Source organism: Chionomys nivalis, chromosome X (genome assembly GCF_950005125.1).
Source record: "Chionomys nivalis chromosome X, mChiNiv1.1, whole genome shotgun sequence".
NCBI classification, from domain to species: Eukaryota; Metazoa; Chordata; class Mammalia; order Rodentia; family Cricetidae; genus Chionomys; species Chionomys nivalis.
Genome location: NC_080112.1, coordinates 99581681 through 99609417, shown reverse-complemented (window position 1 = coordinate 99609417; position 27737 = coordinate 99581681). Strand labels below are relative to the sequence as shown.

The following is a 27737-nucleotide window of genomic DNA, read 5'->3' as shown; positions in this document are numbered from 1 at the left end:
TCTGCTGTGTTGAATGGTGTATTGTGGTTTCAAAGTTTTCTGAATGATCAGTGGGTTGTAATACAGATGTTGAGTGTTGTATACGGTATGTGTGTTGAATCTACAGGCTTTGAGTGACGGGAAATTGCAGACTCCTATCCCTGTTACCTGGTATCTAGGCATAAAAGTCATTCCCTTGGACTACCTGGCATTCAGGTTGCCATGGAAACCATGTGGAATATGGGTAGACAAGCACATAGACAAGTCCTAGGCATTAGCAGGAAGGTTTCTTCTGCCCCCATGAGGCTTCTCTGCCACTTCTGTGCAGAGATTTGTGACTCACCAGCCTGTGCTCCAGCAAAGAAAGCAGTGGAACTGACTCAGGTTCCCCCTCCAAAAGCACCAGGTCTCCCCACTGTGTCAGCCCTGGACATTCCCCATGGGGATGGCTCTGCTTGAGAGGCAGTGTATACCCTTTGTGCAGCAGGGATGCCCATACAGGCTCACACCCCACAGCCCTCTAGGCCTCGGCTTCTTCAGTCTGTCTGTCCTTCCCAGCCACGGCAGACTGCCTCTTACCCAGGTGTCTGCCCAAAGCACTGGTCCTGCAGGGGTCTACACTGAATGGCTCCTGGCTCTCTACCTCACTGCCCCTGCCAAGGGCTGTGTGGCCAGAACTCCCACTGTGTGGAAGCAGGAAGGGAGCCTGCACAGCTGCAGGTGTCCAGATGTTGGGAGAGGCCTGGAAGGGTCTGGGTTCTGGGTAAAAGTTTACTCTCCTCTCACCTGACCTCATCTTAGGAACTGACTGCAAGAGTCGACAGAAAAGCCAGAGTTTGGCTGGAACCGGCAAACTGCAGCTGTGGCCAGAAGCTCTCAAAAGGCTGTGAACCTAACACCAAGCTTACTGGCTACATCTCCTTTGGGTGTAAGCTCCTGCTAGTGTTTCCTTCTTCCTCCAGGAATAGGCCCACAGGCTGGGAAGGTGGTTCAGAGGATAAGAACACTTGCTGCTATAACATGAGAACCTGAATTTGAGTCACTAGAAGCCATGATAAAAGCCAGGAGTGGCTGCATCCACCCTTTTAATTCTAGCTCTGGCCATGCCAGAGGTTAGATACAGGAGGATGTGTTGAATTTTCTGGATCCCAGCGAGGCTTTATTTCAGTGAGAGGACCCTACCTCAAGAGAGTAAGCTGTAGAGTGATTGAGCGCGACACCCACTGACGTCCTCTGAGCCCCGCATATGGGCATCCTCTGAAGAAATGGTGCTGTAGACCTAGCTCCCTGGCTATAATTTCCTAAGTGCTATTTCCCTAGGCATGAGGGAAGAAGTAGAGAATTCTGTCAAGGATGCTATATAGCCTTCCCAGACATCTGAATACTATGGGATGCTATGGTTGTAGCTCACAGGGATGTTGGCATCAGGGAGAAAATAAACTTCTGTGGCCGACCTAGACCTATGGTCTCTATTGAGAACACGAGTACCTTTGCTAAGTTCTTCTTTTATCTATTTTTTTCAGTGTATGTTCTGTGGGTAGACTTTGGGATCTTTTGCTTCCGCCCTCCCTGCTAGGCACCATATCAGCATCACAGGTCAGAAGATTAGGAGTGGTTGAAATTAATACATGCGGCAAAAGCCTTGCAATCACAGGACTACCTCAGCTACCCAGCTGCTGCTGTTCATGTGGTCACGTGGTACGTTGCCAGTGGGCGCATGTGCAAGTCCTCCCCCAAAGAGGCTGAGACCTCCGAACCAAGACTGAGCATGTCCGACACCCACGCCAAACCTGCTCACTGGGTTCAGGTGGTCATGTGACTACGCCCCCTCCTTTTCGTGTCAAGAATCCAGCTAGGCCCTTTCTATGTTTGCAGTGGATTCATACCTCCAACCACTGAAAACCTTCAGAGCTCTTGCCTTGCCCTTGCTAAGGAAAAGGCTTGGTCAGGCTGTGGCTTAAACACCCTATGTGTCCACGACACATTAAGGTACTTCAGTCTGACTGTCTAAGCCCTCTTTTATGGTAGGAGGCCCACCAGCTGTTCTCTGGGATTTACTCTGGGGAGGGCTTAAAGGGTAACCAAGTAGATGCTACACAGTCCTAGGAGAGGCTTTCTGTAGTGCTGGTGGGAGGACTTTCTGATTGTGGTCAAATGTTTAAAAGCCTGACCCAGAACAAGGGGCGTGTGGAGCCTTCCTCTGACCCTGGTTTCAGAAGAGGTCCCATGGTGAGTCAGGCCCAACAAGGCAAAGGGGTAGAGCTGGAGAGGGAGGTTGAGAATGAGCACCACCAGCGAGGGTTTAAAGACTGGTACTCAGCTCTGCAGGGCAGGACTCCTTAATCAAGATAGGATCACCCTTCCCTTCCCTTCCCTTGCCCCATCCCACCCCACCCCCAACTGTGGTCATTGCCCTGTCAGATTTTCCGCCTATTCTGCAGTAAAATGCCACTCTTCTGACCGGAAGGAGGCTTTCTACTCGACAATGCCCATAGAGTTCATTTCAGGAAGAGGAAGAGGTCTTCCTTTCCCTGCAGCTTCTCCCCTTGCTGCCACCGTGCCCTGGCTTCTTTTCTCAGCAAGCTTCCTGAGCTCTTACCCTGGGATGAGCAGGGATCTGGAAGAAGGGATGGTCAGAGAAGGGAAGGGAGGTTGGGCACAAAGGAGACATTGGAGTTTTGTAAAGTTTGAGATTTTAATGAGCTTGCCAACATGGCAACAGAGTAGACATTCTGAATTCCTTAATTTGAAACTCTTAGTTTTCAAAGTGGTGGTTGGCCGTGGTTTCCTCACCCTCTAGTGTTCAAGCTCTCCTTAGGCCAGTGACACACTGAGATTGCCATTTTCTTTACTAAGCATTGTTCCTTGGATCCCTTGTTCCCAGCTCCCGATTCATCCTCCAGACAGAAAGTGGTAGTGTGAAGAGACATACAGATGAAATCTAAGGGATGCCTTGAGTCCATCGTGAAGGGCGTAGTAGACGAGCACAGCTGAGTAGGCAGCAACATGGCGCCTTCATGCCTGGGGGTGAAAAACATGATTTCCAGGTGCCTGAAGAACGTTGTCCTGGTTTGTATGACATAGAGCTTAAGTAACCCATTTTTCCTACCACTTCTCCTTTCTAAGCTTCTTCAGACCACAAAGGCCAAGAGACAAGAGAGATGGACTCCATTGAAAGGAAGCAGAGGACCTACAGATACACAGGTAAAGACAAGTCCTCAATGCTCTTTGTGCTTATATAGTATGCTCATGGCAAACTGTAGTTGTCAGGGTGCAGGTGGACTAGCTGGTGTATCAAATATTTTTAATTTTTTAATTTACTTTTTGTTGCATGCCTGGGTGTGTGTCTGCCTGTGTGTGTGCCCCTTGTGCCTGCAGGTGGCATTGGAAGCCAGAAGAGGGGGCCAGACTCTCTGGAGCTGGAGCTTCCAGATGGCTCTGAGCTACCTGGTATGGCTGCTAGGAACTGAACCCAGGTTCTCTGCAAGAAAAGCAAGTGGTCCTAACCACTGAACTCTCTCTCTGGCACCTAAATGGTTTTTTATATTCTTGCTGTCTATCACTTTGATTCTGGAATCACCACCGCTATCCAGGTATGGCAATATAACCAGAGCATTCAGGAAGTGGATGGGCACTAATGTGTTTTTGTCTACAGTGTCCCTCTCCATAGAATTCCTCTGTGACAGCTAGCTTTATATTCTCCGTGTTCAGTGATTCACAGTAGAGGCCCTTGCTGAGGATGGTATCTGGAACTGTGGCCATTGGAAATATCAACTTTAACCATGCTCCTCAGTAGAAGTGTTTTTGAAGTAGTCTTGAGTCCCACATAATGGTTGGGAATCATCCTACTCCATATGTGGGGCACAATACATCCAGAACATCTGGATTTTTCTCTGGTTTCCCACAGTCTGCTATTTCCTTCAGTCCACCAGTTTTTAACTTTCTGGAGTCGCAGGTGAGATGTATAACTTCAGGTTCTCATGAATAGGAGAGCATGGCTTTTGTCTCTACTGAGCCCACCTCTCGTCCTAGCCCCACTTCCAACATAAGTGTTTTCATGTTTTTTTGCCAATTGAACTTCCATGAAAAGGATCTGGTTGGCTAACATTCACCTAATGCCACCTATCAAGTTGTTTTTAGTCAACTGTTTTATACACACACACACACACACACATTATAGACTTAGAGATCTTTAACACAATGGGCTTCAAAGTTCAAAACCCAGTTGCAGAACTTTGAAGAAGGGACAGGCAAGATTTGATGCTTGCCTTACAACAAAATCAAGCACTCTTACTGCTGCATGGAAGACAGAGACTGAGACAGCAGGGGAAAATGCAAAGGCAGCCTTGGAATAACCCAGGGAACAGTTTGGAAGACCTGGTCAGGGTAACACCCATGGCAAAAGTGAAAGGAGGTAGTCTCCGGCAGTGTTTTCAAGGTGGAGGCAGGAGAATTTTCTTAGCAGTTAGATGTAGCCTATGGAATAGAGAGAAGTTCTCTATACTCTTCCTGTCCTTCTTCTCCTAGAACGTTTGTCTGATTCTATTTTGAATTTACACCCTTGCTAATTAAACTGATGTGTAGCACAAGTGTTATTATTTTTTTTTTTTTCGAGACAGGGTTTCTCTGTGGTTTTGGAGCCTGTCCTGGAACTAGCTCTTGTAGACCAGGCTGATCTCGAACTCACAGAGATCCGCCTGCCTCTGCCTCGCAAGTGCAAGTGTTATTTTTATTTCATGTTGTTTACAAATAAGGGAAAGTAAAGTAAAAGAAAAACCAAAACAAGCTTTAGAACGCTTGAACAGAAGAATCGGACTGCACGTTTTCATAGGCATCTGTAACAATTAGAATTATAGTTCCAGCATGATTTATTGCAGTGACTATTTTTCTACTGAATGCTTTAGAATGCTGTAAAAAGTGTATATAAACATGTTTTGTGGGGCACTTTTGAGTTTTCCATTGAATTTCCCAATATGCCTGTCCGATCTCCAGCATCATATAATTCTAATTGTTACAGATGCCTATGAAAACGTGCAGCACCATTCTTCTGTTCAAGCTTTCTAAAGCTTGTTTTGGCTTTTCTTTTACTCTACTTCCCCATATAGATTTAGGAAAATGTTTATTAATATCTCCAAAAATCTCTGAGGTTTTAATTAGGACTACATTGACTCTGTGAGTCACTTGGAGCAGAATTCGTGTCTCCATACTATCTAATCTTTCAAGTATTAGGCACAATAGATTGTTTATGTGCTTTATACATTTATCTCATCAACATTTAATAGAGCTCAATACACAGTACCAAAGGTATTTCATTAGATTTGTATTCAATTGTTTCCTTTTAGGGGTGCAATTATTAATGTTCCTTTACGTGAATTAAAATTTAACTGTTATTGGCGTGTAGAAAAACCATTGTTTTTGATTAATAAAACTGTGCTCATCAACCTTTTTTTAAAAAAAGATTTATTTATTTTGTTTACAGTGTTCTGTCTGCATGTGTGCCTGCAGACCAGAAGAGGGCACCAGATTTCATTATAGGTGGTTGTGAGCCACCACGTGGTTGCTGGGAATTGAACTCAGGACCTCTGGAAGAACAATCAGTGCTCTTAACCTCTGAGCCATTTCTCCAGCTCCCATTGCTCAGCAACATTGGAGAGAGAGAGGGAGGGAGAGGGAGAGAGGAAGAGAGGGAGGGAGAGAAAGAAAGAAGACTGTTCTCCTTCAGTGTTTGCGGCTATCTGAATGCATACCCCAAAGAATCTATTCACCTTTAGATTTCATTTCCGCTGCTAGCTCAGACACAGGGAAGCCATCACAGTGTGTGATGGAAAGGTCCTGATAGTGGGTACATGGTGAAAGTGCCGGGTTCCCTAGTAAAGTTCATCTGAGCTGTGGCCATTGTAAGTTTGTTGGGAGTTGATTCCAAGTAAGCTAATTTTTATCCATATAATTGTCCTGAGGCAACTGGGTGATAAGTAATGAGCAAAATATACAACTTGGGGATCAGAGAGAATCTTTTACTTTGGGATACACGAGGATGCTACTCTGAATAGAAGACATCAACATTCACTTTCTGCTGGCACATGGGTTTTTTTTTTTTTTTTTTTTGGCTGATTGATAATACAAATGTCTCTGTTGAGTATACTTTAGGGGCACAGAAAGAGGTACCATTATTTCAAAAAATAATAATGAAAACGAAAACAAAATCTCTCACCCCGGTGAATCAGAGATATAGGAGGAGAGTTTGGTGGGAGGGTATGGGTTGGAGATGTGAATGGGATGGCATAAACAACTCCTGGGTGTGAACATGGAGGGGCACACAGCAAAAGTACTTTAAAAGCACAAGTAGGGCTGTGTTGCCAAACAAGGCTGCTCTTGTTACCCATGAGAGACAAAGTGAGGCCTTCCTACCTCCTGAGAACAAAAATGGAATCCTCCAGAGTTCCAAGTCTGTACGAAACCAATAACAGAGCCTCAGAGTATTCAAAACAAATCCTGATGGATAGAAAAGGAGAAGTATGTAACGCAGTGGTGTGGTGAGAGTTGAGTCTTGTAACCAGTGGAGCAGGCCTTAGCACCGAGGAGATGTGTGATCCCAGTCATTTCTGTGTAATGGGCACAGACTAGAGAATCAGTAACATCAGGATCGCAGTCCAATTGGAAACTGTGTCGGACACTTAGCACTCCACTTTGTGTTTCCGAGCCCACTAACACAAGTGTGGGCATAGGGAGGTTAGTGTCCTGTGCTCAAAAGTACTGTAGGTGGGACAGAGAAGACAGGGCTTCTGGATAGCTCAAGCTGAGAATCTGGGAGGGCACACAGGTTCCCTGGTGACAGTATAAGAGGCTACTGTGTCAGTCTCCACTGCTATCAAGGGAGTATACAGCTTGGTGAGTGTGGCAGGGCCAGTTAAGTGAGTGACTGGATTGCTGTGGTGAGAAGGGTGGGCTCCCTGGACTTTGTATGGCTGTTACATTAGAGAATCCCTGAATGGGACCAGGTTAGCTTAGCTTCCTGATATGTGATTTTGTGTCTGATCCACACCATGGGTCAAGTCCACTCCACTCGTGTTCATCACAAACCCTACCCTACTGTTTTAAAATTGTCCAGCAGGCCCCTTCCTCTTGCAGGCTGACTGCTGTGACTGCTCCAGGAGTTTGTCCACTGGGTGTTTTTGATTTGTCCTTTGGGGACAATTGGCACATTCCTTGCCCTCCCATGGTGCCGTTCCCACAGTGCAGTGTGTGATAACTGGACCACTGATTTGTTTTCTAACTTTCATCCTTTCCCATTTCAGAATCCTACCGTGGTAAAAACCGTGTTCTTCTGGGAAGAAAGAGAGACTACGTATCTTCACTGGGTCATACTGGCAAAAGGAAAGGTCATTATGAACACATGGGGTACGTGCTCAGCCTTCAAAATCCTGAGGTGATGGTAGAAATGTGGAGATAAGAGATGTTCTCTGGGACCCCTCAGTTAGATAGTAAGTGACCAGGCAGCCTGGTTAGTGGGTAGCAGCCCCTTGGACTGTGAAGCTCTTCTATCTGCTCTTCCTCTGTGTTCTTCTCTCCCTGGGAAACTGGAGGGATGGTGGCTGAGCAATCCTAATTGTGCGCTTGCTATCAGTGAGGGAAGTGAGGGTGCATGCAAGAATTTCTTAGCGTTTATCGGCATTCCCTAACTCTTCCGTAGCACACCTTATGCTGCGCGACCTAAGAATAGAGAGGACCAGCATAGGGAGGACCAAATCCAGATCACAGTGTGGAAAGATGGCAAATCTCAAAAGAGAGAAGTGGGGCAACACCAAGAAGATGGAACACTGGGGAGCTGGTTCAAGGTCACGGTGAGTGTCTTGGTGCCCACTGCATTAGACTATTCTGAAACCCAACAGAAGGAAACTCACAATGAACAAGACAAATCAGTTGCCTGGAGGGAGAAGAGCGACTGCGTGGACAGAGTGTGGGTCAAGATCTGTGTCGGGCACGAAACAAAGCGCAATGCCAGAGGCCCCGTGGCCATTCTTTGTAGCTAGCTAGGTCAGGAAAGAAATCAGCAGTATGTTTGCTCTCCTCCGGAAGTCAATGGTGTCTCTCTTCTGTCTTGTTCCTTGTTTGTAAATTTAGATTCCGTGTGGCAGAAAGGCTGACAAGACACAGCTAATGAAATCCATCCACAGCCTCTGCAGTGTGCACTTCACCGCGGTGGATGTAAGAGAAGATGGGGAAGCCAGCTAGGATGGCTTGGGAGGTGGAACAGGCCAAGCTCAGAAGGGAGCAAGGGCCACTTCAGGACCACTTTCCCTTCTTTCTCCCCTCACAAGTTCCAGTGTGAGAGACACCAGATCCGGTTCTTTGTCCAGGATGCTAGCACTGCCTGTGCCTTGAAGGATGTCAGCTACAAGATATGTGATGAGGACACTTACAAGGTATGTGCTGGAGGCATTCTCTGTAACTAGCCCTGGCACAGGCCCAGTGCTGGGAGTGCCATCTTTGGGATTAGAGTTCCTGGAGCTCACTCTTTCTCCCCTCCCCACAGATACCTATTTTTGTCAATCCCTCAGAAGTGCCCTACTCTGTGCAAAATAGGCTTACGCAAGTACAAATGGAGCAGCTAAAGGTAAATCAGTCTGGAGGCAGTGTATGTATTCGCTTCCCAGACCCAGCTCTCCTTCCCCTCAGTCCCCAAAGTTCCCAACACCATGACCCACAATACCACAGAGCCGCCCTCTCCATCTGTGTCTCTGCAGCTGACCCTGAAGAAAAGATATGATGTTTCCCAGCATGCTCTGGACCTCCAAAATCTCTACTTTGACCCAGGTATTGCTGGCAGCAATCACTGTATGTTCCAGGTCTGCCTAGGAAGAAGGCACATATGTGGTAACCTGTGGAGGGATCTGTTCTGGGGTTGATTCAGACAGACCCCTCTCCGCCTTCTGATTCCTCCTTCTCCTTCTTCTGCAGATTTGTTGGGTCAGAAAATAGATATGGTTCTGAGCAGAAGAAGCTGCATGACTGCTACCCTTCAGATCATCCAAGAGGATTTCCCTGAGGTGTTGATGTTTGGGTGGAGGGCCAGAAAGGATGGAGTGAAGGGCAGAAGTGCCTCTGAGGCTCTTGACAGTAACGCTCTCTCGGTAATTCTTGTTTCCCAAAGCTGCTCTCCTTGAACTTGAGCTGCAACAGACTGTTTCGGTTAGACAGCCTGTTTGATATGGGAGAGAAGGCACCTCAAGTCAAGACCCTGAACCTCTCTGAAAACAAGGTGAGCAGAGGCCACTGGGGTTGAGGATGAGGCAGACAAAGTGGCCCGTGAGTGGAAGCAGACAGACATGGGTCCTGAACTGTAGATGATGGTTGCCTTTGCCTGGGACACCTTTACCAGCTCCCATTCTTTCTCAGCTAAAGACAGTGTGGGAGTTGGAGAAGGTGAAGGGGCTGAAGCTGGAAGAGCTGTGGCTGGAAGGGAACCCCTTGTGCAGCACCTTCCCAGACCATTCTGCCTATGTCAGGTACGTCATGCTAGGTACACCTTCCCCTTCAGGGAAACCATTGCCTCCTGATGGCCTGAGAAACTCTCTGTGGGAGGAGGCAGGCCTGGCCCTCTGGGAAGGCATCATGGCCCCCCTCTCCCTTCTCTGTACTTGGGCCTCCTTTGCTTCTGCCCTGCCTGACCCACCTCACCTAGTGTGGGCAGTGGTTCCCTTGAGTGAGTTTTCAGCGTCTTCCAGCAGGCCCTGCCATGCCTTATCTCAACAGCAGATCTCTTTCCTGCTCCTAAGAGGAGGCACTGGATCTTGTTCCTGAATGTTCCCTCATTTGTCCCAGGCTGCTCTAGAGGTTGTACTGTTCCAGGCTGAGGGCTGAGGTCCTGGGTGATGCTGACATGGTCTTTGCTTTCTCTGGACTACTGCTGGGATCTCTGTCTTCCTTGGGGGAAACCTTGGCTCTATGGATAAGGGACCCAGGAGTGGGCCATGACTGGGGAGCTGAAGACTTCCTGGGTCAGGAAGAGAAGGCAGAATGCAGCAGAGGTTGAGGAGGCAGAAGGACTGGCCTCCTTGAAGCCTTCCTCCCTCCTTCCTTCCCTGTCTATACCTATGGACCAACCTTCCTGGCTCATCATTCTTCCTAGCCTATAAGAGTAGCCTTGGGTAGCCTGAGACAAGCAATTTGATTCCTTAGATAAGACCATAGCCCCTCCATCCCATGCTGAGGTGGGGACTCACATATCACTTCTTCCTCTTTTGGAAAATGGTTTCTGCCTCCAAGGAGGCTTTTAGTCCCCAGCTCACTGAGGAAATAGTACAGTGTGTGTTTCCAGTCTTTCTTTGGATCCCTGGGCTAGCCAAGCACAAGGGAAAGAAATGACAGCAACAGGGGGAGCCCCCTTTTCCTCTGTTCTGTGGGCCCACTACACCAGGCATCTTTTGTGATCACCTTTGCATTGTTTCCTCTGGCTTCGTTGCCTCTCTTCTCCCATATCTTCCTTGCTCCCCTGATTCCCTTTCTGTCTCTATCTACCACCCCCTACCCACTGTCTTCTTTGTGCATTCTGAGCCCTGCCTCCCACACCTTCATCTCTCAACATCCCAGAGAATGCTGGACACCATTCAAAGTGGTAGGGCCTGAGATCCTGTTCCTTTAATGGCCTTCTGTGGACCTTCCTGAGACTGGGAAAGAAAGCAGGGAGAAGAAAGGATCCCTGAATACTGGGCTTCCAGTATGGCTCCTTGTGACCCTGGAAAAGGGGGCAGTGCCATATGGGTGGGAGCCACCCAATGGTTGGGCAGCAGGGAAAGGGCCAGAGGAGAACTGGATGAAGAATCAGAGAATCGATGGTGAGGTGGGGGCAGGGGAGAAATCCTGCCTAAGCCAGAACTGTCAATCACTTCTGTGGCCTTTTCTTTTTGAACAGTGCTGTCCTGGACTGTTTTCCAGAGTTGTCTCGCCTGGTATGTTCCTACCTTCACCATTGCCTCCTCTTCCTCACGTAATCGACCTCTGCTTTTAATCCCAGCCCCTTTGCGTCTTGCCTACATAATGTGTTTGCCTAAGACAGTCATACATTTTCAATGGCATGGATTCCAAAAAAATAATCTGAATTCTGTCCCATAATTATACACACAAACAAAGCATCCCCAGTCACCAAACACTCCTACAAAGCACATATGATAGGGACTTACAGTACCCCCATGGTACAGTACCTGTTATGGTCTCACAACCCAAGGATTTCCTGACCACTTTACACCTTGTCTCTGAGTCAAGGTTCCCCTTGGGTCTCTTCGTCCCATTGACATCCAGTGCTACCTGTCTGGCATGCACTCCCAGCCTGCTCCTTCTCTTCTCAGGATGGCAAGAAGTTACCACTTTCAAGTGTAATGGACACTGAAGAACCTCAATTAATAAGGCCCTGCAAGGTGAGGAAGAAGGATGAAGAGAGATTTATGATGTTGCCAGCAATGCTCTTAGTAGACCCTGCATCTGAAATGGCTTTGTATTTTAGGAGAGCTTTAATGGTTCTGAGGCCATAAAGAATCAAGTACAGCAATTCCTGCGGGAGTAAGTACAGGTGGAACCTGAAAGATGGAAAGGAAGGAGTTGGCTAAGCTGAGGCACCTTAGCACAGGGCTGCTTGGAGATCTTTTTGGGTCACCTTTGGCCTGGCCAAAGATATAGCCCGTTCCACCCACCTCCACACACCACAGGTATTACTTGATCTATGATTATGGAAACCGCCAGAATCTCCTCAGCGTTTACGATGAACAGGCCTGTTTCTCCCTGACCATTCTGTGAGTATCACAATGCATGCTCTGTTCTGGAACAGTGTGACTCCACCTCCCACTCCCACACCAAGTAGACACAACTGACCCCCAGGAAGTGTCTGCCCTGGCTGGACCCCCACCTCTTGTTCCTCTTTCCTCCTAGGAGTGGCATGTGTAAGTACTTGAAGAATGAAGTGGACATGAAGAATCCCAAGGAGTTCCGTAAGTGTGTGATGAGGAGACCCAATAGAGTGGAGAAACTGGGCGTGTAGAGGAGGTAATCATAGAGGCCATGGACCAGGGTATGATAGGCAAATCCCTGACCTTTGCTTCTTCACACCTCTATAGACCTTCAGAGGCAGGTGCTGAAGTACAGAAAACAAGACATCGTGGACTTTCTTGGGGCGTTACCCCAAACCCTGCATGCCTTCAGTGCATTCCAGGTGGACATGTGCTTCCAGACGGTAAGCAACAGCTTCTGCCTTGGTGCAGGTCCCTATGTGGTTAGACAGTTTAGCAACATCCTGAGCCCAAGCCTTCTTCCCTTTCAGGAGACGATGCTCTGTTTTTCTGTCAAAGGGTTATTCAAGGAGGGTGAGTGTCTGCAGAATCCCCTCTCCAGACCCTATCCCACTCCCTGTCCTGGATACGGATCCCTGACTCCCCCAAGTCCCCTCATTATGTGCCTTTCCTTCCTGATGTCCCTTGTGCTCTCCTGCCCACAGCACCCTGCCCATAGACCATCCTGGTCTGACCGAGGGCTGTGCCTGTCTACCCCACAGCTCCTGGGTGAAGGAGGGCATGGGAGCTGTGGGGTTGGTGGCTCTCATTCCAGATCCTTACTTTGACTTTGGGCCAGTTGCTTAACCTCTGTGTTTCTACATTTGCAAATGTTGCTTATTAAACTAACCCCCCCACCCCCGTAAGGAGACCAAGTGAATGCCGAAAGTGATGTTTACAGGGTAGCATGGGGTAGGGTACCCATCAATGGGAGTGGATCTTTCCCCATGTTACCTGCCCCCTCCCCATTCTCAGCACAGAGCCCTGACTCCAAGCCAATAGTTGACCAGTCCTGAGCCCTTTTAGCATAAGATCCTGATTGGGGACTGTCTTGTGAGGGTGCAAAACATGCATAATTCAAAGGATGTTTTATTGTTTCTTGTCCTTGAAGTGGAGGAGAGCTCTCAGGGATGCATTCATGCCTTCATGCGTACCTTCATTGCTACTTTTGACAGGAGGAATTCAAAGTAAGTGCAGTGTTGTGGGTGGAACTCCCACCCCAGCTTGGGGCCAGAAGCGAGACAGTGCAGTGGTACCATTCTCTGGGGGTATTCTTACAGTATTGGAAGGTCATGAGGTAGATCAATCAAAGGATCAGCATAGCCTAGCAATTAAGAGCTAGGGCACCCGTGTTGGAATACCAGTTTTCTTTCTGATCCTAACAGTCAGTAACAGTCACCTTGACACCATTAACTGAATTGTCCAGGAGACTTTGATTCTTCCTCTGAAAATAGAAATGAGGGGAACCAGGTTCTTTTCCTGTTGTGTAGGCTAACTGCATGGTGGTTAAATCTCTCCAAATCCAATGGTACTGGCAGACATTCTTTCACAGGGGTTGGTGGCAGTGTTCTCTGGGAAGCAGCCAAGAATGTGACTAGGCAAATCAAACAGGCACATGGGGGTGAGGAATCCAGTTGCTGAGTTGCAGTGGTTAAAGAGAATCCTGGCTGGGGCAGTGGAGAGATTGTCCACCAGTCCAGGCGTCTCAGGGACTGACTCTCCTCCAGCCTGTGCATTGTGAATGACCAACTTCTTGTGAGGAATCCAAGCCCTGATGAGGCCCAGGGTGCCTCTGAAATACTCTTGCCTACATCATGCGCCAGCTTCAAGCTCGCCCCCTCTCAAGAGCAGCAAAGAATGGCACAGGCTTTCTCCGTCCAGTCAGGGATGAAACTCGAGTGGTCTCAGAAGTGAGTACTTGCTATAAATGTGGGCAGAATGGGTCTGGGGCAGAGGATGGAAATGCATAAGAGTGAGAAGTAGAATCTCAGGCAGCATATGAAAAAAGAAACTGCCTATATTTTGCAAATGCCTCTCAAACAAAAATTAAAATAGGAGCACCCTGAAAAAGTGGCAACATTTTGGAGTAGGGTGTGTGAAAAAAAATTAAGGATAATCCATTTTTTAAATGTCCTCCCTTCCACTTGGAAAATCCAAAGGAATTCATTACATTAAACACCTAGAACTGTTCAGCATGGCTGCAGGGTGTAAAGATTTAAGAAATCAATTATATTTCTGTATACTTGCAATAAATACCCAAAGGGAAGCAAATCCATTTAGAACAGCATCCAAAAGAATAAAATGCTTAGGCACTAACATAACAAAAGAGGGCATGGGAGAAGCGTTGGTGGGTAAAATGTTTTTTTGTTCAAGTGTCAGTATCACGTCCCACATGGTCCTGTGACCTCCACACATGCACCATTGTGCTTGTACACGTACACTCACCGGAACACCTGTCTATGTGTCCTCATCTCTCCCCCCACACACACACTCGAAAGCACACACAAAGCACATGCACAGATGGACACAGCTCATACTGTGATGTCTGAAAAATATGTCTAAAACTAAAAAAAGGAAAGATTCCCCAAATAACAGAAAAAGAATATCCACATTTGTGAGGGCATGGCAATGCCAGTACCATCCAGAGGATTCTTCCGTTTCCTTGAAATCTCCCTCTGAGTACCAAATGGTTTCTTTGCAAAAATTGACATAGAGGGGCTGTTGAGTTAGCATAGCACTTAAGAGTGCTGGCTACTTTTCCTGAGGACCCAGGTTCAGTTCCCACCACCCACATGGCTGCTTGTAACTATCTGTCCCTCCAGTTCCAGGGAATCCAACACCATTTTACGGCTTCGGTGGGCAACTGTAGGCTGGCGGTGCACAGATATACACGCGGGCAAAACACCCATACACATTAAACAACATCAGCTTTAGACATTTTCAAATTGACATGGTGATCCCGATGTTCTTGAGGAAATGCAGTGGGCCTGAACTACCTCCGACAGCTTGGAGTGAAAAGAACAAAGTTAAAAAAAACACAGCTCCCAGATGAAAAGCCAGCTGCAAAGCTACATCAAATGAGGCTATGTGGTGCTTGCATGAGTGGCATAGGTTCAGCATGTACAGAAAAACCTCCCACTCTGATGGTCAGTAGATAGTATATAACCAAGACTATCACACTGTCATTACTGTAGACTAAGGTAATGGTATCTTTTCAACACATGACACTGAGAGAACTGGGTGTTCACTTCAAGAAATAGTGTACTTTGACATGTCCCCCCAACAACATCCACACACCCTGTGCAAACAGCAACCATGCGTAGAGAGGATCCAAGATTAAGCGTTACTCCAACTACAGTACCCAAGGAACAAAACATAGGCATAAATCTTCATGGCCTTGAATTAGGTTGCCAAGTATTGGCTGTGACACCAAAAGCCAAAGCAGCCGAAGAAATGATGGCAAATTGGACTCCATCACAAATCAGTGCAACAGCAGTTGCCACCAGGGAAGAGCAAAGGCACCAGCCAGAATGAGAGAAAGACAGGCAGACCACATATCTAATAAGAATACAGAAAGAACACCCTTAGTAAACCACAGTAAAAAAGGCAAACAGCACAACTGAGATTGGGGAAAGGATTTGAACAGATACTTTGTTTCTCCAAAACAGATGTGCAGATGGCCTACAGGCACATACATTTTTTTCTCATTATTCTTAGTTATTGGAGAAATGTAACTTAAACTGTCATGGTTCATCTTCAGTGTCCTCATATTGGTTGGATGGAGGTGCCTAGGAGATTACTAAACCACACTGGGGAGGAGGGAGAGACAGAGAGACCGAAACAGAGAGGGAGAGGGGCGTGGGTGTGGGGTATAAGATCTTTCACACCATTCCTGAAAATGTTAAGCATCGAGTTGCCACATGACCCAATAATCCACTACAAAGTACAAACTACAATCAGCAAAACCACATTTCATCCAAAACTTGTGTGCTGATAGCAATGTTACATTATTTAGAATGGGCAGAGCAACTCCATTGTCTTCTTGCTCATGGATGGATATTTATATGGTGTTTATATGTAATATGGTATATATTACAATAGGATATTACTCAGTCATGACAGTGAATATGGCGCTGCTGTACGTTCTCACACAAGTGAAACTTGGAAGTACTGGGCTAAGTGGATGAAGCCAGCCACCCAAGGCACTGCATTTTATTCTTTACAGAACATTTATTTAAACGATTTAGGATGAAGAAATTGGTAGAGATTGAAAGCACAATAGAAATTGCCAAGTTCTGGGATACATGGGAGAGTAGGGTCTGAGCTCCACTAGGTCAGGAGTTTTCTTGTGCAGCAACAGGGCTGTTTTAGAATTAGTTGGGATTGTTAGAGTCTTGTGAATGTGCTAGAAAATGACTGAGCAATGTGCACTTGAAATGGTAAGCAACCTCAGATGTGCCATACATACATCTTCCTTTAAAAATTAAGAGAGATAATTTATTTTTCAATTTCCACTTCCTATTTTTTTTGAGTTTCTCTTTTACATGGGGTGTAGGGTGTGGGGTACTGGTATTGAGCTGCACTGTTCTTCGGAATACCCGTGTGTTTCTGCTTTGAATTCTGCTGAGCGTGAATGGTGACAGACATTGTGAGTTCTGCCGGGTCCTTCTCCACTATTACTATTTGTCCCAGCAAATGAGTAACATAGGTGAAGTGGTAGCATTCGTGGCCAGGGGATCTGTCCTGTGATAGTCACAGATGGAAGTCCCCTGTCCTTCTCCTGCCTCAGGTGTCTTGAGGACAACGGGTGGGACTACAACAGAGCTGCGGAGGTCTTCACTATGCTCCAGGTGAGGTCTGGGTAGCAAGATGGTTGTCTCTGACGCCTTCCTCAAGATGGAGTCTAGGTGACCAGGGAATGGAACTCAGGGCACTGGGCTCTTCTGACATCCTATCTCAATTGCTCCAGGCTGAGAACAAGATCCCAAAGGAATTCTTCAAATAGATGGCATAAAAGGAGGCCCTGGATGTCATCTTCCTCTTACATACACTTCTCCTGTCTTTGTGTGTTTCTGAAGCCTTACCCATGACTCCAGCTATAAATGTGGCTATCCACAAGGCCAAAATTAACATGTAGGCCAGGTAATATAGCCACCCCAGGAGTCTTTTGCTCTGTGTATTACCCCCAAATATGCCTGTTTATTTCTATAATAAAGAGTTACTTTACACATTGTGTCCTGGATTCTTCTTCGCCTGTGTCAGCCATGAGTCAAAGGGGCCAGGAGTGAAGGGCCACATGACAAACAGAACCCAGTGAGGAGGCTTGGCATGGGTGTTGCACATGCTCAGTCCTGGTTCGGAGGACTCAGCAGGGAGGGCGGAGGCAAAAGATCCCAAATTCTACCCACAGAACAAACACTGAAAAAAAATAGATAAAAGAAGAACTTAGCAAAGGTACTCGTGTTCTCAATAGAGACCATAGGTCTAGGTCGGCCACAGAAGTTTATTTTCTCCCTGATGCCAACATCCCTGTGAGCTACAACCATAGCATCCCATAGTATTCAGATGTCTGGGAAGGCTATATAGCATCCTTGACAGAATTCTCTACTTCTTCCCTCATGCCTAGGGAAATAGCACTTAGGAAATTATAGCCAGGGAGCTAGGTCTACAGCACCATTTCTTCAGAGGATGCCCATATGCGGGGCTCAGAGGACGTCAGTGGGTGTCGCGCTCAATCACTCTACAGCTTACTCTCTTGAGGTAGGGTCCTCTCACTGAAATAAAGCCTCGCTGGGATCCAGAAAATTCAACACATCCTCCTGTATCTAACCTCTGGCATGGCCAGAGCTAGAATTAAAAGGGTGGATGCAGCCACTCCTGGCTTTTATCATGGCTTCTAGTGACTCAAATTCAGGTTCTCATGTTATAGCAGCAAGTGTTCTTATCCTCTGAACCACCTTCCCAGCCTGTGGGCCTATTCCTGGAGGAAGAAGGAAACACTAGCAGGAGCTTACACCCAAAGGAGATGTAGCCAGTAAGCTTGGTGTTAGGTTCACAGCCTTTTGAGAGCTTCTGGCCACAGCTGCAGTTTGCCGGTTCCAGCCAAACTCTGGCTTTTCTGTCGACTCTTGCAGTCAGTTCCTAAGATGAGGTCAGGTGAGAGGAGAGTAAACTTTTACCCAGAACCCAGACCCTTCCAGGCCTCTCCCAACATCTGGACACCTGCAGCTGTGCAGGCTCCCTTCCTGCTTCCACACAGTGGGAGTTCTGGCCACACAGCCCTTGGCAGGGGCAGTGAGGTAGAGAGCCAGGAGCCATTCAGTGTAGACCCCTGCAGGACCAGTGCTTTGGGCAGACACCTGGGTAAGAGGCAGTCTGCCGTGGCTGGGAAGGACAGACAGACTGAAGAAGCCGAGGCCTAGAGAGCTGTGGGGTGCGAGCCTATATGGGCATCCCTGCTGCACAAAGGGTATACACTGCCTCTCAAGCAGAGCCATCCCCATGGGGAATGTCCAGGGCTGACACAGTGGGGAGACCTGGTGCTTTTGGAGGGGGAACCTGAGTCAGTTCCACTGCTTTCTTTGCTGGAGCACAGGCTGGTGAGTCACAAATCTCTGTACAGAGGTGGCAGAGAAGCCTCATGGGGGCAGAAGAAACCTTCCTGCTAATGCCTAGGACTTGCCTATGTGCTTGTCTACCCATATTCCACATGGTTTCCATGGCAACCTGAATGCCAGGTAGTCCAAGGGAGTGACTTTTATGCCTAGATACCAGGTAACAGGGATAGGAGTCTGCAATTTCCCGTCACTCAAAGCCTGTAGATTCAACACACATACCGTATACAACACTCAACATCTGTATTACAACCCACTGATCATTCAGAAAACTTTGAAACCACAATACACCATTCAACACAGCAGACATCGTATCCACATATAATGTATACATTGTTCAACAAATAGCATTCTCACAACACACAGCATGATTTATAACATGTGTGTCCACACACACAGTGCACTTCTTACACAAATATGACAAGCACAACACAGATACAGACGATGGGCACAAACCAAATTCCATTCACCACAGAACACACATTTGTAGGCAGAGCTCTTGGTGTGGAGACAGTGGTGATGCACAGTCCTCCGGAGGATGCTTCACCAGAGAAGGTTGCAGGTACGAGCTGCTGCCTACACTCACTTGGGAGCTCTTACAGACAAGTGAGCAGAGTGCAGGCTTTCTGTAGACACAACCTAGTATTTTCCCAGGGGAGTTCATAGGAAGGGGACAGATGGTCTGGCGGAAGGGTAAGAATGATGGAGGAATAAATACACATTTAGACGTGGCTGAGTGGTAAAGGGGTAGAGAGATGGATTAATGTGTGGATGGAAGGGAGGTTGGGTAGTGATGAATGGAAGTAGGCGTGGGTAGCTGTGTGGATAGTTTGATGAATGGGTAAGTGGGAAGATGGTTTAGGGAAGCTGTGAGGGTGTGGGAGGGCAGGATGTCTGGGGCATCAAAGATAAGTGTTTCATGTGTAAGGGGATGCTTAATAAAGAGTCCATCAGTGAACTAAACTGGGGCAAACACCCATTTCCCCATCGTAACACAGTGTGGACAATGAACAGGGACCAGTTTATGTAGCCCGGGTTCAATGGCTGACTGTCAGAGCACACCCTGCTAGAGACAGACAGCAGAAAGAAGAAAAACAGAGTGGGCTAAATTCACTTGCTCATGTTCACACACGTAGTTGTGTGTGTGTATGCATATGTGTGTGTATGAGAGAGAGAGACAGAGAGAGAGACACACACACAGAGCGAGAGAGAGAGAGAGAGAGAGAGAGAGAGAGAGAGAGAGAGAGTTTGTGCATGTTTAAGACTATGTCTGTACATGGATGTGTTGGAGTACAAGCTGGTTTATGAACTTTGGGGTGTCTCTATGTCTGAACTGTGTGGGGGAGTTCATTTGCTTGCCTGTCTGGATGCTATTATGAGAGTGTTTGGCTGTATGTCTGAGCATCTGCACGTATCTGTTTGTGTTTTTGCCCACCACACTTCATGTCTGGGACTTCTTGCTTTGTTTCTGTCTTAGTCCCTGCCAGTGATGGCCTGCTAAACGTCTAATAATTACCTCCAGCGACAGTGGTTGGGAGAGCTCTGAGTTTTGCACTTGATTCCCAGAGGACAAATCCACACTGGTGATTGGAAATGCGTTATAACTAAAACCAGTGTTGGTGATAGTTGTGTGTACAGACAGATTGCCAGAACTGGCTCCATGGTACCTCAGCCTGGGTTTGGTTCCTTACTTGACAAAGCTCCCATGATCTCACTCTACCTTAGTTTCCTGAAGGAGCTGTCTGAGTGACCTGTGGGTAGCTGTCCTGTGGTGGTTTGAATGAGAATGTTCCCATAGGCTCATGTATTTGAAAGCTTGGTCCCTAGTGGATGGACTGTCTCCTACAAAGGATTAGGAGGTGTGACCTTGTTTAAGGAAGTGTGTCACTGGGCCTGAACTTTGAGATTTCAAAAGCCAGTGCCTTTCCCAGCTTCCCTCTCTGCCTGCTGCTTGTGGAAAAGAAGGAAGCTCTCAGCTTCTGCTCTAGCCCCATAGCTGTCTGCTTGATATCATGTTCCCACCATGATGGCCCTTGACTCAGCCTCTGAAACTATAAACAAGTCTCCAATTAACTGCTTGGGGCTCCAAGGTTCACACTTAGAGGGTCAGGTTGTCGAGATGGTGCTGTCCCTTGGGCATGGTTACTAAGTGCTTTAGTCAGATTCTATTGCTGTGAAGAGACACTATGATCACAGCAACTCTTCTGAAACAAAGCATTTCATGTGGACTTGTTTACAATTCAGTTTTGTTATTAGCATGGTGGTGAGCACAACAGCATGCGGGTAGGTCACTGGAGCAGTAGCTGAGAGCTTTATCTTGGTTGATAGAGAACAACACTGGGCCTTGCAACAGTGACACACTTCCTCCCACAGGGACATACTTCCTCATCCTTCTCAAATAGTGCTGCTCTTTGATGACTAAGCCTTCAAATATGTGGGCCCATGGGGGGCCTGCCTTTTTCAAATCTTACCTCATCCAGTCCTTGGCCCCCACATGCGTATAGCTATATCATAATGCAAAATGCATTTAGTCTTACTTCAAAAGTATATAGTCTTTCACAGTCTTAACACTGTTTAAAAAGCCAAAGTTCACAGTCTCTTCTGAGATTTGAGGCAATCTCTTAAACCCTGTCTGGATCAAAATTAAAAAGCAAATCACAGACTTCTATCATATACTGGCACAGAATATACATTACAATTCAAAGTTGGGGAAACCAGCATAGTGAGAAAATACTGGACCAATGCGAGACCTAAAACCAGCTGGGAAAACTCCAAACTTGGCATCTCCATGTCTGGTGTCAAAACACTCCTCTGATCTCGAACTCCTTTCAGCTTTGTTGATTTTAACAAAATTCTCTCTCTTTTGCTGCTTTCACACCCAAGTCTACAGCTTTCTTTGGCAGGTATCCCACAACTCTGGCATCTGCAACATCTTGGGATCTCAAATAAAATCCGGGCTGTATCTTCCATTTTTACAAAATGACCTCTCTGGGCCTCCATGATGGAACACCCTTGGCACACACCTGGCCTCAGTGGCTTTCCTTAGCCTTGGATGGAGATACCACAGCCCCTTTCTTGTATCTTTGACTCTAAATCCAGAAGCAAGTGGCTAAATCTGCTGAGTTCTGCTGATTCCTGGGTCTGGAGCTTGGCCCCCTAATTTAATTTTTCTGTGTCAGTTTTCTGTTTTCCTTTACCGCTCAGCTCAGCTTTTCTTTTCTTTTCTTTTCTTTCTGTATGTATGTATGTATGTATGTATGTATGTATGTATGTATGTATGTATGTATTTATTTATTAAAGATTTCTGCCTCCTCCCAGCCACCGCCTCCCATTTCCCTCCCCTTCCCCCAATCAACTCCCCCTCCCTCAGCAGCCCAAAGAGCAGTCAGGGCGTCCCTGCCTTGTGGGAAGTCCAAGGATCTCCCACCTCCTTCCAGGTCTAGTAAGATGAGCATCCAAACAGCCTAGGCTCCCACAAAGCCAGTACGTGCAGTAGGATCAAAAACCCATTGCCATTGTTCTTGAGTTCTCAGTAGTCCTCATTGTCCATTATGTTCAGCAAGTCCGGTTTTATCCCATGCTTTTTCAGACCCAGTCCAGCTGGCCTTGGTGAGTTCCCGATAGAACATCCCCATTGTCTCAGTGTGTGGGTACACCCCTCGCGGTCCTGAGTTCCTTGCTTGTGCTCTCTCTCCTTCTGCTCCTCATTTGGGCCTTGGGATTTCAGTCCGATGTTCCAATGTGGGTCTCTGTCTCTGTCTCCTTTCATCGCCTGATGAAGGTTAGTATTCAGGAGGATGCCTATATGTTTTTCTTTGGGTTCACCTTCTTAGTTAGCTTCTCTAGGATCATGAATTATAGGCTCAATGTCCTTTATTTATGGCTAGAAACCCATTATGAGTGAGTGCATCCCATGTTCCTCTTTTTGGGTCTGGCTTACCTCACTCAGGATAATGTTTTCTATTTCCATCCATTTGCATGCAAAATTCAAGAAGTCATTGTTTTTTACTGCTGAGTAGTACTCTAATATGTATATATTCCATACTTTCTTCATCCATTCTTCCATTGAAGGGCATCTAGGTTGTTTCCAGGTGGAGTAAGGGGTACATTCATCCATTGCTGGTGGGAATGCAACTTGTGCAACCACTTTGGAAAGCAGTGTGGCGGTTTCTCAGGAAATTTGGGATCAACCTACCCCAGGACCCAGCAATACCACTCTTGAGAATATACCCAAGAGATGCCCTATCATACAACAAAAGTATATGCTCAACTATGTTCATAGCGGCATTGTTTGTAATAGCTCAGCTTATCTTTAATCCTTTTCACAAATTGGAATCTTAGCTGGGTTGGATCTTGACCTGAGGTCACCACTCCCTTTATTCCATTGAGCATCAGGCTTTTCTTTAAACATTTTCTTTTATCTTCTTGACCTCTGGACTTAGCTCTGTTAAACTTCCTTTTCTCCTGTTTCCTTTGCTAAGCTTGCTCCTGTTCATACAGATCTGTATACGTATAGGCCAGTAATAACCACAGAACAAAGTCAATACAAGGCTGTCCTGAAATCTTCTCTGCCAAGACCATTAATTCAAATGTCTACAGTTTAGCCTCAGGCAGAGTTTTAAGACAAGTTTTAAGACAAAGACAGCCATTCTTTGTCAAAACTCTCACAAGAATGGTCCCTAGGCTACTTACTAACATCTTGAACTGAGCCCTCACAGTCACCCTCAGTACTCTCCTATGCTCCTACTAAGATGGTCCTGTAAGCCCTGTTTTAAGTGTTCAACTGTTTTTCTAGTCCAAAGTCTCAAAGTCTTCATATTCCTCCAAGAATCATCAAGGTCAGACCTGCCACAGCAATGCCCTAGTCCCTGGTTCCACTTCTGTCTTGTTGCTATCCTATTGTGCGGAAAAGCACCATGAACAAGGCAAACCTTATAAAAGAAAGCATTTAATTGAGGTCTTGCTTACAGCTGTAGAAGTTTCATCCATTATCATCACGTCAAGAAGCAAGCATGGCAACATGCAAGCAGACACTGGAGCAGTAGCTGAGAGTTACATATTGGTTCATGGGCAGAGAACAACACTGGGCCTCATGTGGGATTTGAAACCTAAAAGTTCACCCCCTGTGCCACACTTCCTCCAAAAAATTCATACCTCTTACTCCTTTTCAAATAGTGCTTCTCTCTGATGCCTAAGCATTCAAATATATGGGACTATGGGGGGTAGGGACATTCTTATTCACACCATCACATACTGTTTCTGGGAGTGCATACTACTGAATTCTCTATGGAAATCTGTTTGGAGGTCTTCAACAACCTTGGAATCGATCTATCATATGAACTGGATGTACCCACTCTTAGGTATATGCACAAAGACCTTTGTATCTTACTATAGAGACACTTGCAAATCCACATTCCTTGCTGCTCTATTCCCAATAGCTAGGAAATGGAATAAACATGAATATATATCAACTGATGAATATATAATGAAAATGTCTAAGCTCTAAAGGTAAGTGAACTAAAATTTGTACTTAAATGAATGTAACTGGAAAAACTATACTATGCATGGTTACTTAAGCCACAAATAACAAAGAACTCATATTCTTTCTCATTTATGGGACGTATCTTCAAATTAGTTGAGTATACAGAGACTATATATGGAAAATAACAAAATGGAAATGGGTCATTGGCAAGAGTGATGTAGTTAATGATACAGATAATTGAATATAGGTAAAGAGTGTGAATACTGGGAACAGAAAGGTTTTAGTGGATAGTGGGATGATGGTAATAGGTAAATATAGGACCAAGGGAAGATACAAACCAAATGTGTGGCTGCTGGAGCAGGCTGCTTGTACTTCCTGGCTTCCTGGATAGCTTAGATCCAAAATCATCACACAGAAACTGTATTCAGTAAATCACTGCTTGGCCCATTAGCTCTTATTAGCTTCTTATTGGCTAACTCTTCGAGATTAGTTTAACCCATTTCTATTAATCTGTGTATCACCACGAGGCTGTGGCTTACTGGGTAAAATTCCCAACATCTGTCACTTGCTGCTCCATGGCTTCTTCCCCTCCACCTTCTTCCTCCCAGAATTCTGTTTCATCTTCCCTGCCTACCTAAGTTCTGCCCTATCAACAGGCCAAGGCAGTTTCTTTATTCATTAACCAACAAAAGCAACACATAGACAGAAGGACTTCCCATATCATGTGGCTATGTTTTTATTAATTTAACACATCTAGAATCAAGTTGAAAGAGTAACCTCCATCAGATTAGACTTAGGGAAAATTGTGGAACATTTTCTTGATTAAAGATAGAAAATAATACCATGCCCAACACAGTTCTTTGTTGAATGTAGTGCTTGAAATGGTAGATACCTTGTTGTAGTTTTAGTCTGCATTTACTTACTGTCTATTAAAGTTTTTTAAATTTTTAAAAAAATATTGAAATGAAAGGGACAACCCCACTGTGGTCAGTGCCACTTCTGGACAAGCAGTTCTGTAGTATATAAGAAAGCAGACTGGACAAGCAATGGAGAGTAAACCACTAAGCAGTGTTTATCTATAGCCTCTGTTTCAGTTTCTGTCTCCAGTCTTCAATCTTCAGGTTCCTGCTTTAACTTCCTGTCCTGAATTTCCTTCTTTATGAACTGTGACTGGAATTTTTAAGACAAATAACCCCTTTCTCCTCAAGTTTCTTTTGGTTGTGATGTTATAATTACACAAATCGAAAGCAAATGAATACCTAAATTTGTGCCAGAGACTGCGTTATTGCTGTGACAAACCTGCCCATGGTGTTTCAGGCAGAATTACAGAAGGGGTTCTAATTTGAGCTAGAAGATTCATTAGTGTTCAGAGATTAATGCTATGTTTGGAAGCTTGAAAGATAAGAATCCTGACAGCAATGCAGTCAATGGAGTCCTGACTTGAGGCATTTCAGAGGGACATGAGAGTCTCTCAAAGTCTTTAATCCTGTGATACTTTGTATTAATAATCTGTAGTTTCTGGTCATCTTGGGACAAAGACTCAGCTGTTATTAACCAGAGACCAGCATCACTGAAATGAATATTTTGCTTTACTGGGACAATTGATCCTAGTTATCTGGAGATGAAAAATCAGAGAGCAGCATTATTGGAGTGAATTATTCTGAGACTATTTTGTCAGTGTTAGCCCATAGAAGCTGTGACCCAGTGGGGCTCCTAAGCTGCATCCCAAGCTGGAAGCCAGACTTGATAATGTGTAACAGTCTCCCATGTAGTATTTTTTTTTTTTTGGTAACATAAAAGTTACAAGATTGAAGGGGTCATGAAGAGCTTGGCATATTGAGAGGTCAGTAGAGGCAATTAATGAAGGTGCAGTGTGGGGGTGTTCTATGTAGTGTGGGTCAGTTGAAGAAAGAAGGCACTCCAAGATGTGGCAGCAGGAAGGTCCAGCCTCTCCAATGGCCTGAACCCCAAAGAGCCATACAAATCATTTGTTGTTTGTTTGTTACACAAAGTTGGTTTTAGGGGTAAAATATTTCCTCATATCAAGGTCCCTAATTCAATCTCTATGTCTCTCTAAAGGAAAGCATCACATGCCCTCAGGACTTTAGTCCTTTGCTGTGTTTCATCTATGATACACAATAATCCAAGAGCCTCAGGTGTTCCGGAGGCATTTGGTGACCAAAGTCATTGAAGGCTGTAATGTCTCTTCAGTAAAACGATTCTACAAACCATGGAAAACAATCATTGTTTCCCACAGATTCCTTACTGCTTATCACAACAATTTTTCAAGGTCAAAGTTTTTCTAGAAAACAACTATTCATTCAAAAGTTTACCCCAGATACAGGGACTCTGCTAAATTCCTGCAACATTGCAGCCTCAGTTGCAATGGATGCCCCAACATTGAAGGGGTTAGGTTTTAGAAGCTAAGACTCGGCACTGTGTGGTGAGATTCGAGTCACTGAAGAGAGGCAGGAGAGGTTGTTGGGGAAAATATAGCCTCAGCTGCAGTGGAGACCCTAGGATGCTGGAAATGCCAGGACTGTGGGAAGCTCACCAGGGACAGCAGCAGTCATGCGGTGGAGTCAGCCTGAGCCCATTAGACATGCTGTGTGTGCTGTGGATGGCAGAGAAATGAAGCTTCCTAGAGCTTTAGAAACTTAAAGATTGTGAGTGAATCACAGACACGGGACATCGAAATGTTTACATGGTTGGAAGTAACTAGCCCCTCGCCATGTCCTCTGCAACAGCTCCTGTCTCCAGGATCCTGCCCTGTTTGAGTTTCTATGCTGACTCCCTTTGAAGGAGCAAAACAAACTCCATTTTGAAAAAGAACTCCATTTTAGACAGGACCAAACTAGGGGGTTGAATGCAGTCCAGCAAAGTCATAAACATTCCCAAGAAACTGTATCTGCCCTGTCAAAGTGACCCACCAGGTACTCAAACAACATCTGTTCACATCTGCTTGTTTCAAACGTCCTTGTAGGTACCTGATTAACCAACTGTTTTGCCCCTGCGGTTAGCACAGGGTCAGTAGATGTCTGGAGGACATAACCAGGGGGGGCTGTTGCTCTCCCCCTTAGATACTCATAGCCTATCAGGAAGTAACAGCTGAGCTTTACCCCACCTTTAGCCAATTGTGATATAGAATAAGTAATTTTGTATTTTGAAACTATAACCTTGTGACTGCTTTGTGGTTTTTGTCTCTATAAACCCCTTACAAAAATAGACAGGGTCCTTCTCCCTCCATCTTCTGTGTCAAACTGTGAGGCAGAGGACCACCCGTACATAATAAACGAAACCTTGCTTTTGCAAGGAAGTGCACGAAAGTGTGGCTCCGTGGTGGTCTTCTTGGGGGTGCTTGAACTCAGGAACAACACCTTCAGTGATGAAAAGCAAGGCTAATGTGTAAGCCAAATAACCCCCTTTCTCCCCAATTTACTTTTTGATCGTGTTGTTTCATCACAGCAATAGATATCCTAACTAAGACACAGGATTTCTCTGTGTAGCCTTGGCTGTCATGGAACCCACTATGTATGAAACAGCCTGGCCTTGAACTCACAGGGACCCGTTTGCCTCTGCTCCCGTGTGCTGGGATTAAACGCAAACACTACTGCCGCCTATACCATGAAAAATAAAAACCCAGAAACAGGTATTGGGGTTCAACCTGAAGATCTGAAGAGCAAAGCAGTCAAGCACTAGAAAGACCTTTTATCTCTACCAAATTATCAGACTGAAGGGTGAAATTCTGTCTCCAGGAATTCTCAGACTCCTGCACTCCATTGAGTTCCTGTCTCTTCCCTTTTATATTTCTCTCTCTGCCTACCCATGTTGCTCCTGTCTCCA

General features: G+C 45.9%; 1 protein-coding gene across 1 annotated transcript; it reads left to right on the top strand.

Annotated features, from left to right (window-relative positions):
- Positions 1-3140: 3140 nt before the first annotated feature.
- On the top strand, positions 3141-16803 carry LOC130868097 (nuclear RNA export factor 2-like). The gene is given in 22 exon segments (XM_057760348.1): positions 3141-3193; positions 7318-7385; positions 7388-7460; positions 7670-7820; positions 8101-8184; positions 8298-8402; positions 8513-8593; positions 8724-8793; positions 8938-9026; positions 9131-9238; positions 9376-9485; positions 10892-10928; positions 11325-11393; positions 11480-11535; positions 11682-11765; positions 11902-11960; positions 12087-12202; positions 12290-12332; positions 12910-12985; positions 13526-13708; positions 16588-16648; positions 16768-16803. Coding segments are annotated over 22 exon segments (1812 nt in total).
- Positions 16804-27737: the final 10934 nt, after the last annotated feature.